We start from the raw sequence: 13,389 nt of genomic DNA, 5'->3' as shown, positions 1-13,389 counted from the left end.
TCAGTTCAGTGAATTCATTTGTTTGGCTGATTTTTTAACTTTTCAATCTGTGATTTTAACAGTAGAGAAATGCAACTTTTATTTTGCCTCTCTAAAACCTTCTGTTCAACACACTTAACACTTACTCCGTCCAATATGAGTTATAACCTCCTTGAAAGTTCTATTCATCAAGACAGACACAGAACCTTCCTGTGGGAAAACCTCACTCATGTGGGCTCCATCAGTTCAAATTTGTAATCATTTGACCACATTGGATTGAGATGTGCCTGGGTGCTAGCCATCAAAAAGGATTTGCTATTCTAGGTACCTCGTGTAAGTGGAATCACATAGAGTCAGAAAGTACGTTGGTAGATGCCAGGGGCTGGGGGGTAGGGGGTATGGAGGGGGAATAGGGAGTTAGTGTTTAATGACAGAGTCTCAGTTTAGAAAAGTGAAAAATCTGGGAGATGGATAACTGAGAGTTGTACAACAATGTGAATGTACTTAGTGCCACTGAACTGTATAGTTAAAATAGTATGCTTTATATTATGTGACTTTTACCACAATAAAATACATTTCAAAAAAAAAAAAATTTGCGGAGATTTCCCTGGTGGTCCAGTGGTCACTAATCCGCCTTCCAGTGCAGGGTACGCGGGTGCGATCCATGGTTGGGGAACTGAGATCCTACATGCCGCGGGGAAACTAAGCCGCGCACCACAACTACTGAGCCCGCCAGCGCTCTGGAGCCTGAGCACCACCAACTAGAGAAGCCCACGCACCTCAGCGAAGACCCAGCACAGCCCCCCAAAATTAATTAATTAATTATTTATTTTTTAAGAAAGGATTTGCTATCAGCAGGCCATTAGTACAGATTAACTGTAGGAGAATATTTGCGCTAAATGAGTCAACTTATATAGAAGCAAATATTTGCTACAGAAAAGGCACAGCTCCATCATTGGTCTCTGTTTATTAAAACACAATTAAGGCCTCAACTTGGAGGATATATAATAGGCAGTAGTTTTAATAGTCTTCTTGGAGTTACTGTATGAATTTGAATATAAGGAAATGTAATTCTTTCAAAAGTTATCCATAATTCTGATTTATTTATTGTTTGTTTGTTTGTCTAGCCTGGCCTTCTTCTCTATTAGTGAAATAAGTTATATTTGTGCAGTGTTATCTTTTCTCTTCGATGGATTTCAGAGTATAGTGATTTCAGAGGATAATTGTTTTAAATTGGGGAAATTCAATTTTCTCTAATGTTTTTACATTTAAACTCAGCTTTCGAATGCTTGTGCTTTCTTGCATTACCCCAAACATTTGGGAAATGAGCTCATCTCAACTCATCTTATTCCCAAGCCCCAGCCCACTCCCCAGCCCCCAGTGAGTCACCCACCACGTTTCCTTGAGTTAATGCTAACACAACCCTCCTAGGTATTAAGAATCTCAGAGTCATTTGGACTCCTAATTTCTTCTTTGGATTCTTCCCATCTCTACTTGCCCTCTGTTCGCTTCCACTTCCTGTAAAGCCCTCCTTCAGCATCTCTCTTGAAGCTGCCTTTTCTCCTCCATTCCCCCCACCCACCCCCGAGAGGACGTTCAGGATTGTATTACGTCACATCTGGGGCAATGCCAGGGCTTCCAGGTTGGTTTTCCCACCTTCAGGTTTTCTCCATCTTCAATTTTGCCTAGATTAACCTTCCTTTAATACAAATGAGCATTTCATTCCTCTGACTAAACACTGTCTGTGGGTCTCCACCAGGCAGGGGATAAAATTCAAGCCAGAGTTGTAACCGGGCCATCAAGATGCTCTCTGCCTGGGTCCAGCACTGTCTCCCACTGCTTTGAGGCACAGACACGCAGACCCTGACGCTCTGCTCTCTTCCCCACCCTCTCTCCACACATTCTTGCTTCTTTGCTTTCATTCACGTGCCTTTCTACACTTGGAATGACTCCGTGTCCACCCAAAGTTCCACGTACTGAAAATCTCACAACCCAGCCCCAAAGACGGCCCCAAAACTCTCTCCTCATGAAGACTCAGCCAGAGGAGAGCTCTTCCTCTGCTCAGGCCTCCTGCACCGCCACCCTCCACACTCTCCCCATACGGGACGTTGTTATTACTGTCACTTTGGTGTCGTCATATGCCTGCTCCATTGTAAGCTTCTGGGGGGGTTCAGCTCGTTAACTCATACAACACCTAGAATAGGGCCTTATGGTTAATAAGTTGATAACCTTTGTTGAATGGTGCCTTTATAATTCAAACCTGGAAAGCTAAAAAAATGTCAAACTCATGGAAGTGTTCTGTCTTTTCAGCAAAACCCAAAATCACCTACGTAGAGAACCAGACTGCCATGGAACTAGAGGAACAGGTCACACTTACCTGTGAAGCCTCAGGAGACCCCATTCCCTCAATCACCTGGAGAACATCCACCCGAAACATCAGCAGCGAAGAAAAGGTATAATGTCGCCCAAGAGTTTCAGGGCCATGGAATGCAGACTCTACGTGGATTGAGTCTGCCCCGTGCCCAGTCCTCTTTGGTGAACCAGAAAATGGGATGTGGTCACTGGAGGCTGCAGCCAGGTCCTATGGCCCCCCTCCTCCAGCCTGCCCTGGCTGTGGCCTTCTCAGCATCCCCTTGAGATGGAAGGGGCACAATTCCTTGCATGGATTTGCAGGGGTGTGATGGTAGTGGGTATGGTTAGGTTAGACGTTGCAAGGAGGAAGGGGATAGTGATTTTCAAACCAAGGTTATGGAGCTGGGAGGAACAAGGGAAGTGAAGGTCCCAGTGCACTGGGTGACATTAGCATCATCTCAGGAGCACCCAGGGAAACGTGTCCCGGAACTAACAGGGATCATGATGAGCCCATGAATTCTTCTCCTTGTGATGTGTATGTTCATGCTGTACATGCACTGTATGCACAGAAGCTTGGTTGCCTTTGTGTCTGCCTGTATTCTCGGCCACACTTGCATATCATTTTGTTCTAAAGGCAAAAATAATTAGCAGTTTCTACGTGATGATGACTACACCGGGTTCTACAATATATTCTCTGAGATGAAGAACATTATAGCAACCTTCCTGGCAAGTTTAAATGACGGGGAGGATTTAGCTTTCAGGCACATGGATTTATAGGCCACTGGAAAGCTGTCTTTATTATTAACAGTCTATAAAAATTGAGGTAACCCCACATCAGGCAGCCTTTTGCTACTGAGTGGGCCAAAAGACAGGGGGAGGAAGAAGCTTGGTTTTAAAGCAACCTAAACCTCCTTATGGCACTTCTCCAATATCATCTCATATATCCTGTAGTAATGGGCTTCATTTTAATTGGCCAGAGCTTTGTCACCTATTCAAGGAGTAATGGCCTTAGCCTTAAAGAACGTTTATAATGGATTGCCGATTGACTAGAATGTCACAAAAGATAGATCTTCACTCTTCTGCCTGCCTAAAGGAAATCCCTAGAGAGGGTAGACTTAAAGCTAAAAAGGGATAGCGTGAAATTTCAGAGCCAAATTTGGGATTTGCATTTGAAGAACTGATTTCTCTCCTACTAATAGAAAACAAAACTAAATCAAGAGGAACAGAAATTGCTGTTCCAAAAAAACCCATTAATTTTTGCAAGTTTTACCTCCAGAGTTCAATTCAACTTAACAAAAACTCAGCCGAGGAACTGCTAAGTATTTTTGAAACTTGCATATGCTGTTTGATATTGTGAAAATCAACTGAATTAAGTAATGTAGAGTTTACTTGGATACTTTATCAACATTGGAATTAAACCCTCAGCTCAGATTTTAGCTCCCATCGTGTGTGTTACGTGGATTGAATGTACATTTCAAGGCTTAAACCACAGGGCTGCCACTTGGCAGATTTTTCTACATCAGGCTTGAGAGTAGATTTGTCCAGAATGACCCAGTGTATATCTTTGATCTAGAGGGAAGGACAGAAATAACATCTACCCCAGATGAATGATGGTTTTAAATTCTATATCTTTCCTAGGAGTAGCTCAACGGTCAAGCTAGACCAGAAGAGTTATTAAGATTTGTGCCTACCTCAGGTCCTTTAATAGGTGGGCACTTCTGGCTTGTATCTGTGAATTCATTTTTATAGAATGAGAACAAAAAACCAGGCATTAATACACACCCATACTTCCTAAATATTAAAACCAAAGGTGTCTAGCAGAGACCATCTCAAGCCAAGTAGGCTTTGCATAGTTCAATTATCAGTATAGATCATTAGTCTCAATCTGAGATAATTATTTAAGCCCAGCCACATAGGTTGTGTTGCACTTTCTTTTACTGTGGACCGCCTTCAAGTGACATTACTGCAACAGGAATGAATCAGTGTTAGAACAAGCGTTCCAGATTGGCCAGTGATGTGACCCCAGATCAGCATATTTGCCTAAACGAAATGCTGTATAGAAAAATTGCTATTTCTACTCATTACATATTGACATCAAAGAGGCATGATAGTCATATTATACTGGGGGGTGGCTAAAAATTAAGGAAACAGAGATGGCCTATTCGTGAGCCAGGTGGTCTCCAGATAGTAAATTTCACTTTTACTTTGACAGCTGCTCCTCGTTTTCTCCTCCAGCTGAAGTTGCATTATACATATTGATAATTAGGTATCAAGATTATTAGAGTCACAGAATTATAGGAGGGCAAGAAAACGGTTTTCTTTTGAAAGTCAAGATGACGCGCTGAGCAGTAAGAATAGCCAATTGTTTCTCCTGAGAAAGGAAAGAAGCCTCCTGAGAAAGTAGATCACATAACCTGCCAGAATCATAGAAGGTTGGAAGGAAGGGTCCTTTGGAGGTTATCTAGTCTCACTGCCAAAAAGTCACTCAGCCCCTGCTTGAAGGGTGACAATGTCAGTTCTTTGCAGTCAGGTGGCCAACACTGATGGTCAAGAGGCCCTGCTTCGTTGCCCCTGCCACTTCTCAGCCTTCCAGCCCCTACAACTCAGTCCTTTGTGTGAGAGCCATTAACTAGCTCTCCAGTTTTCCTTTAGTCAGCCTTCTGCCCTGTAACACATCCAGTTATTTTCACTGCTGCTCTTATCTTACGGTTTCCACACCCTTCACCTTTCTAGTCGCCCTGTACTAGAGAGCTTCACTTCCCTAGTGTCCCCTATAACTTTGTGGTGCCCAGTATAGCTAATGCAGACTTCCTGGCTCATTGCTCCCTTGATCTGGACACTGAAATGCTGTCAACATCACGTTAACCCTTTAGCAGTTTCCTCGTTCTGTTGTCTCCTGTTGAACTGCATTTAAGCCGCATATCCCCTGTCCTGTCCTGCCCTTATGCAATTGATTGCTTAACCAATAATGTAGAATTTTATATTTATTTCTATTAAAAATTGTTTTGTTTGTTGCAACCCAGTATTTCTCAGTGGGGGTCACAAATGACAGTTTGGGAAGACTCTTTCTTCACTGGGACTGTCCTGTGCATTGCAAGATATTTAACATCCCTAGTCCCTTCCCTTTAAATGTTAGTAACCAACTCTAATCATTGTCATTACCAAAAGCGTCACATACAGAAACACTCCTTGGCTTGAGAACGACTATTTTAGTCCATCTTTCTGACCAGTCAGGACTGGCTTTCATCAGAACTGTCCTTAGAGTTCTTTGGGTCCAGGGCCTTTCAACCAGTGTAGGTCCCCCCTGTTTTATCTATGTTTGTTCAAAGTAATGGGGCATAGCAGTCGATGGTGACCCCAGTTCTAAGCATAAGACCCAAGGGCAGGCAATTCAGCCTTCCCCATGCAACTGCCATCTAGCATCTCTATTAGCTGTTGCTTCCAACCTGGTATGAACGCTTATTTGAAATATCTTTGTCCAAGTCACTGATAAAAATGTTGACTGGAACATGGTCAAGTACAGAGCCCTTAGAATGCCACCGGCGCTTCCCTGGGGTGAGTGGCTCAGAAGGTGGAGCACATAATGCCTTGGTGCTCTCATGATTCTGATGACTTTCATGGAAGGCTCAATGCTCCCTTTAATAAAGTTGGTGACACCAGAAGCTGATTAAAGCAGCTTGGTCTTTTGCTTCACTGCTTAGTTGAATCTAGTGTTAATCCTTTTTAGGAGGAGAGGGGAGAAAAGGCTTTCATTCATAGGCTTGTGGTGACTTTCTAATGGAATACGGGTGTTCTTCATGTAAAAAAGAAGGGAAGAAAAGCAAAAACCAGTACACTGAGCCCAAAAGTCACACTCTGTCTTTAACCATGTCTCTAGGTTTAGTCTAGTCACTCATTTAAGATTGATTATAATCAATCCGTTCGGCTTCAGCTAGTTGAGTTGGGTTCACTCAACAAATGATAATAGCTAGGCTAAGTTTGGGTCACTAAGATCATTAGAGGAGATCATCTGTCTGAAAGTTAATCCATTTCTCAGTGGTCACTAGTCTGTTGACAAAAAAAATTTGAATTTCATAATGGGTCAGTTTGATCGATGTGTTTGGAGGTCATTGTGGTAACTGCTGATACAAAGCAAGTTTGTGCATCCACATCATTTTATTACCCATCCTATCGAGGCTCATGTTTTAAATTGCCACAGTGAGTGGCACCAAATTCCAGGTACCATTTACATATCGAGTGAGAGCCCTGGATGGTAATTTATATACTCTCTCCCTGGCAGAACAAGTCCAGTGGGTGCTCATTTGAACATACCAGTGCCTTTGAAGAGTCTGCGAAAGAAAGGCTTGTGAAGCCTTAATGTCTAAGGAGAAGGAGAGGAGCAAAGAGTTGAGATCAGAAGAGATAGAAATAAGTGAAAGGCATTTCATGAACCTTGAATTCTGAGTAAACAGAGTATCCTACAAAACAGAGAAACCTTTTGAAATTCTGAATTCCCTAGAAACCGAAGTTTCTTTTCACCAGAGAGAATTCCTCATTCAGTGTAAAACAGGTGCTCACTCTTAAACGTTGGGAAAGGTGCCTGCATTGAGCAGTTTGGAGTCTAGTTTATCCAGGATGTGGGCAGAAGTATAACAGGGAATACTTAGGATAAGTGTCTATCACTTCACTTCACTTTAATTTGTATACATACTCCTACAGACTTGTGTGTAAGATCATAAAACATGCAAATATTAAAAGAAACTGGAACTAAACGTTTTGGGAGCACTGCTGATCATATACTAGTTTAGGTTTTAAGTATGTATATTTGCATATCAGCTTGTCTTAAAGTGGGCTACATGCCTTCACCAAATGATCAGGGTCGAGATATATCCTATTATCCTACCAGGCACACAGGTCAGGCTACTATAAGCATTGTGTTACTAGCACCTACTTATTCTAAAAGCCACAAAACCACAGTAAGTTAGGAGAGACACAGGAAGAATCGTATCTGAAAAACAAACAACTCCATATGATAGGGCCCCTGAAAGTTGTCTTGATTCATGTAGCCCTGGCATGTGACGGACAAGCTTCTAAGTGATGTGGAAACGGCAACCACATTTGACGTGTTGGCCCGCTGTTACTTTGGTCTATGCGTGTTCCTCTGTTCTCACTTTCTTCTTCATGCCAACATCATGTGACATAATTCAACATCTCCATCCTCATGTCTCACAAAAGCTCCTTGCATTTAGTGGACTCTTACTGAATGTTTGCTAACTCATTTGCATTCCCGGGATTGCATTACTGTGTCTCTGGCGTCGTTTCTATCCTTCTTCCATCTGAACATGAGGGACAATCAGGCAGTCATGCCATCTAATAAAAAGAATAATGCATGTATGATAGTTTTGACTCCCAGCGTGAAATCAGAAAAACTTTGAGCATAGTAGATTCCCCAGTGCTGGATAAATAAAAATCTTGATGTGGGTAGGAAAATACCTAAACCCCCTTTGTGAATGCCATCTTTGATGAAGACGGTGAACGCTTAATCCTGCATGTCATCTGGGCGTCCCTCTGCCTTTAAAAACCAACTGGAACGTACCATAGCACTCAGAGTTCAGTATCCTCAAAGCTTCCTGTCTTAAGGGCATACTTCTCATTCCTAATGTACCCTTCTGCTCCTTTCTTTGTTCCTTTTTTTAAATTAACATTTGATTTTTAATAGAATGCATGCAAAGAGTTACAAGATGCATGAGCACAAAATAGTATATTGGTGATAAGCTGTCCAATAAAATCCAAAGGAGGAAACCTACTCTAGAAGTATCTCTAGATTGTGTGGTTAGAACTAGCAGTGTCACCTAATATTACGAGGAATGTTCAAGATGTTTTGGAACAGGAGCAGTCTAATATATCTGCTGGTATCCATATGTACGTCTTCCAAAGATTAGGAAAGCCTTTACCTTTGAATTCTACATCTTAATGTGCGTAAGTGGGGGAAGAAAGCTGAACATAAGCTAAGTCCGAAATTAAATTGGGTAGTAAACACACCGTTGAAAGTGGGCCTTGGAAAAAGTTCTGAATTTAAAAGAAGCTGCATGTGCACGGAATGCAGTGTGATACGTCAGTTCTCTAAAGCAACATGTTGTAAAATTTTACTGCTTTCTTGTTGTGTTTTATATCTTGTTCTCTACAGGCTTCGTGGACTCGACCAGAGAAGCAAGAGGTATAGCTTACCTGACCACTAGCCAGTCTGTAGTTTTGAAAGCATTACAGTTCAACTCACCATTGCAGTTTAATAACCAGACATGCTGAAACTAATCAGTAATCTAGTTAGATTAAAGAATAGGTCGATAGTGGTAGACATCACTTAGCAATAGTGTCACTTTAGGATGAGCAAACAAGCTGTGTTGGGAGTGGATGAACAAATCCTTATTATTTCCTAAAACTGGATCTTATTCTCTTGCTGGTGCTGATAAAATCACATCCAGGTAATTATACTTAGAGAAATAAATGGCCCCAACTCCCAGGCCAGGCATTTTGAAATGGTACAATTTTTTTGACTCTTACCTGGTTGATGTGGCTTTGGATCATAAAGTCGCAGAGTTAATGATCTAAAAACCCACTCAAGCCCTTACCTTTCCAGCTCAACTCATCTTGTTGCTCACTTATCTTATCATGACTGGTCTTTTGGTAAATTACCGCATCACATCTCATCTCGGAGCAATGCAAATGACATCTCTCATTGGTTTTCCCAAATTGCTAAACATATCTATGTTACTTTTATAGAGCATTAAGTTTATGAGATTAGAATGATTTGTCACAAATGGTTCTTTTTTTTTTTTTTTTTAAGTCAGTAGCATATTTAGCCTTTGAAATTTCTCTGACTGCTTGCTTCAGTTTGGGTAATGTGGGACTTAGTTTGAAAACTGAAGCTAAATATAAATCTTTAGACTGGAATCGCTGTATCCACAAGACCCTACTGATGATCGTGCCCGTCATTCTTGACCAGATTTGTGTAATTAAGTGACAGATAAATAAAAAACAGTATGTTTTAGATGAAGTTCAGGAATCTCATCTATAAATACTTTTTTTTAAAAGTAGCCTTTTCTTCATATGGAACTTTGATATTGTGTAATACTATAAATGTAGAATATGGCAATCCTGTAGACTGTATTTTAATTGGGTAAACCCATCCTCCAGTCTTTCGGAAATGATAATTATTCAGAACACGTAACGCACGTGTTCCTGTCATAGCTATAAATATTTAATGCCGTTTAATATTTAAAAGTTGTCTGCCTGTCCCCAGGCACTGTTGCTGGTTTCTGCAGCCTGCCGTCGTCAAATCTAATTCATTATAAGCTCTCTTTGTATCATTCCTTCCTCCACGTCGTAGGGACTGTAGTTAGGTGCATACCCTCGCTAAAACACTTGCCTCCTGTAAACACTCCCCCGGAGTGCTGTCACAGACTGGGTGTTTTTATTGCCCAAAAGTCATGCTCTCGTTGGGATTGGGGAAGCGAGAAAAGAAGGGTTAACTACCAGCCACTCCTGAGCCACTACCCCTCTCGTTCTGCTTGGCCTTGTGCATCTTCCCCGTCACTCAGATTTAGACGGGGCTAGAAGAGGAGCTGAGATTTATCAGGGAGCATTAAGGAGATGTTGAGAGAATTGTTATTATTAGTGGAAGTAATTGATTTACTCCCAGGAAAACAGACACCTCACTCCATTTTGCAGACGTGTCCTTATCTTAAGTTATCTCGCTCTGGACATAATTGACTTTCAAGTGAGTTCTGCCCCCTGGGGCTCAGAAGTTCCGTTCCCTCCTATTTGTCTCAGTCAGGGATGAAGACCATGAATCCAGATGAGCTCAAAAGAAGGCTTGGGTCATGGCTGATTTCATTCTGTAAGCTCTGGAAAGCCTTAGGTCTTTTCCCTGCAAGAAGAGAGACAAAAATGTTTTGACGAGAAGAGCAATTATAATTGCCCTTCGTACGTTTTTGCAAAACCGGGTCTTCTTGCCACAGTGATCTTTTCATTCGTGCCCAGAGTTTATCTGCTTCCTCCTCGAGTCTGGACCATCAGCATGACGTGTGGTCTGGATGGCTTGGAGGTGGCACTCTCTGACTCTGTTCTGGTGCCAGAGTAAATCGTTTCAGAGGGAGATAGTCCAATCACACTGGAGTCTGTCTGCATCCCCTCGGAGGGAGAACTGGGCGTCTGGCAAATAATTCCATCATCAATCCTGTTTTGAGCCACCGCAAAATAAAATTCTCTATGGAAGGCTGCCTACTGCTCTGCTGACATCATTAAATGAGAACATTTTCCAGAGAGAAATTTAGACAAGGAGACCAGAGAGAAGGGGGGGAGAAAGTAAGGCTGTCAATGCAACCATTGCCTGAGCTTCTCTTTGACCATTTTCTAGATTATCCTGAGTAAAAACTGCTCATGCCCCCCTTTGTGGTTACTTGTTAATGTCCTTCTCTTACCTACAGGACTTTCTTTGCATCTTTTGCTGTTGTATCCTTCCTTATGGAAATGTTCTCTTGACTTCCGAAAGATTCTGATCAGTTTTCCGTGTTTGTGGTGTGGCAGCCCCAGGACAAATCCTGGGTGTGTGACAAAAAATTACAGTTCAGTCGCTGGCTGGCATCGCTGTTGGCTGAACCTGTGATCTCGCTGAGATAACCAGAAAGGCCGGGGTGAACCATGAATCCCCTCTGCCTTCATTCTGCTGTCTTGGGAGTATAGGAATGACAAGCAGGTCAGGTCAGCCCTCAGAGATACTTGCAGCGTTGACCTCACACTCCTGTTGCCACGAGTTTAGGGGATGTTTCAAGATTTTGTTTGGCGCATGACTGTAGACTTTGGAGACAAGTGCTCCACGGCTGCCTGTGTCAGCTCCCGTTCATCCCCTGGGGTGCAGCTTCTCAGCCCATCAGCTTCCCAGCTTTCCAGGCCTCGTGGAGGCCGAGAGCCGAGGCATCTGGGCATTCCTGTCAGAGAGAGGTGGCCCTCGCTGCAGTAGGAGTGATGGTTTTGCTCGGCTCTTCTGCCTCTTTGCTGGCAGCTGTGTTCCAGCTTCTGGATATGAATGTGATGGGACTCAAATGACTGAAACAGATTAGCTCTACCAGTGATGGGACTTTTTGCGGTAGATCTGAGACTTCTGTCAAGGCCAATGGTGTCTTGCTTTTGAGCTCCCCAAACTGGCTGCCATACGATATTTCAATGCTGGGTTTTGGGCTTCCGAACCAGCAGCTAAAAAGAACCTGGAGGCAGGTGTTCTTTAGTTCTTTAAAGACCCAGCCTCATGGGATGATGGGCGATATGCAGAGCACCCACCTGTCTATCTCTATGGAATATCGCTCACTGGACTTAAAGAGTATGGCCCAGCCTACGAGGAGCTAGACTCCTTCTTCAGATTGTCAGCTTTCTTGAGGGTCTGAACTCAGACCACATGCCTAGACTCTTCCTAGGCCAGCAACCAGTTTACTTAAGAGTGTCAAGGGGGGAAGCCCCTTGGAAATATTTCAGTGCCCATTGCCCAGGGCTCATATGCTTATTCCCTGTTCGACCAACTCTTGTAATTCCAGAGACGCAGGAAGACAGTTCTAGTGTCAAGGGCCAGAATATGGTGACTATAGTGTCCAGGATCCCAAATCTGCCTGGGATTCTCTGTGTCACTGTTCCGGGAGAGGGGACCCGGTTCCCCTCACTTCCAGCTCAACAGCTCCTGAGCTCCAGATTGTTGGACTTTGTTCGACGAAATTATTTTACTTTTAAGCATCCAGGAAAGTAAGGCGTCTGCAGAAATATGGATTTCTTGTATAATTTCTTTTATTCAGATTTCCCATTATGTGTGCATGCACCAAGGAACAGGCAGATGGACGGGGGGCTAGAAGGAAAGGACGGGAGTGCAGGTTTTCCCGAATCTCATGAGGCAGGACTGTTGCAGCTGCAACGCCTGCTGGCCAGACTTTGGCTTCCGTTTTAGATGTGCCAACCAAATCGTCTTGGGGGCCTGGGTTGTCCTTCACAAGCCAACCTTGGCACATAGGCTAGGCTGCTTGAGTAAACTGAGTCCCATTTTCTGTCTGGGATGCACCCAAGTTCCCATAGTGCTCTCCGGAGCCTCCTCGCAAGTCGGTACCTAAAGCGAGACTCAGACATTGGCCCAGAGAGCAGAGGGCTGTGAGGCTGGTCGCAGACAGTGATGGCCCGGTCTCCTGGCCCCGCCCAGCCCCGGGCCTGACGCTGTCCCTCCCCTCCTGGCAGACCCTGGACGGGCACATGGTGGTGCGCAGCCATGCCCGCGTGTCGTCCCTGACCCTGAAGAGCATCCAGTACACAGACGCTGGGGAGTATATCTGCACCGCCAGCAACACCATCGGCCAGGACTCCCAGTCCGTGTACCTCGAAGTGCAATGTGAGGAAAACGGTGGGAAGACGGGGCAGGGAGGGCCGTGCAGCTGCCAGGACCGGGCCCATGGTGGTTGGCCCCTGGCCATTTCAAAGCTGTGTCCCCAAGGCACCCCTTCACTCCATCCCCCGGCTTCTTACCAGTCTGCGTGTCTCCCTGTGCAGCTCATGGGAGGTGACCCCGATCTCTGCTGTCCCCCGGCACCAGCTCGGCCTCAAGGCGTGACCAGCTTCCCGGTGCCAGGAGACGGAGTGGGGGGAGGGGTCACGATCGTGGCAGTCTTCCTGAGAGCTGTTGTCCTTCTTTGCAGATGCCCCCAAGCTTCAGGGCCCTGTGGCTGTGTACACTTGGGAGGGCAACCAGGTGAACATCACCTGCGAGGTGTTTGCCTACCCCGGTGCCACAATCTCGTGGTTCCGAGACGGCCAGCTGCTGCCAAGCTCCAACTACAGCAACATCAAGATCTACAACACCCCGTCCGCCAGCTACCTGGAGGTGAGACATGGGGGCGGCGGGCAGGGTGGAGGAGGCACCGTTGGAGGATGGGCAGGCTGCTGGGTACAGCTAATATCTTCTCACCTGCTTCCGTGGCACGTCCTGATCAGGGGAGCCACTGGCTGAGGAAGAAAGTGAGCCTCGGCCCTCGTTTTCTCCCCGGAGCTAGA

The 13,389-nt window shown here is 44.5% G+C and overlaps 1 protein-coding gene across 8 annotated transcripts in view; it reads left to right on the top strand.

Annotated features, from left to right (window-relative positions):
* Nucleotides 1–13,389, top strand: part of NCAM1 (neural cell adhesion molecule 1) — a 324,416-nt gene that overhangs the window by 269,668 nt on the left and 41,359 nt on the right. For 5 of the 8 annotated variants that reach the window (XM_029209099.1, XM_029209098.1, XM_029209097.1 and 2 more), the window contains exons 8-10: nt 2,290–2,432; nt 12,580–12,730; nt 13,035–13,219. In XM_029209099.1, coding sequence (XP_029064932.1) covers nt 2,290–2,432; nt 12,580–12,730; nt 13,035–13,219 — 479 coding nt within the window. Of the gene's footprint in view, nt 1–2,289; nt 2,433–8,497; nt 8,528–12,163; nt 12,245–12,579; nt 12,731–13,034; nt 13,220–13,389 lie in introns of all 8 variants that reach the window. The other 3 variants (XM_029209096.1, XM_029209095.1, XM_029209094.1) reach the window with 2 other exon arrangements.

The sequence above is a fragment of the Monodon monoceros genome, unplaced genomic scaffold (assembly GCF_005190385.1).
Source record: "Monodon monoceros isolate NGI ecotype Baffin Bay Population unplaced genomic scaffold, NGI_Narwhal_1 Super_Scaffold_7, whole genome shotgun sequence".
NCBI classification, from domain to species: Eukaryota; Metazoa; Chordata; class Mammalia; order Artiodactyla; family Monodontidae; genus Monodon; species Monodon monoceros.
This window is presented reverse-complemented; position numbering and strand designations above follow the sequence as displayed.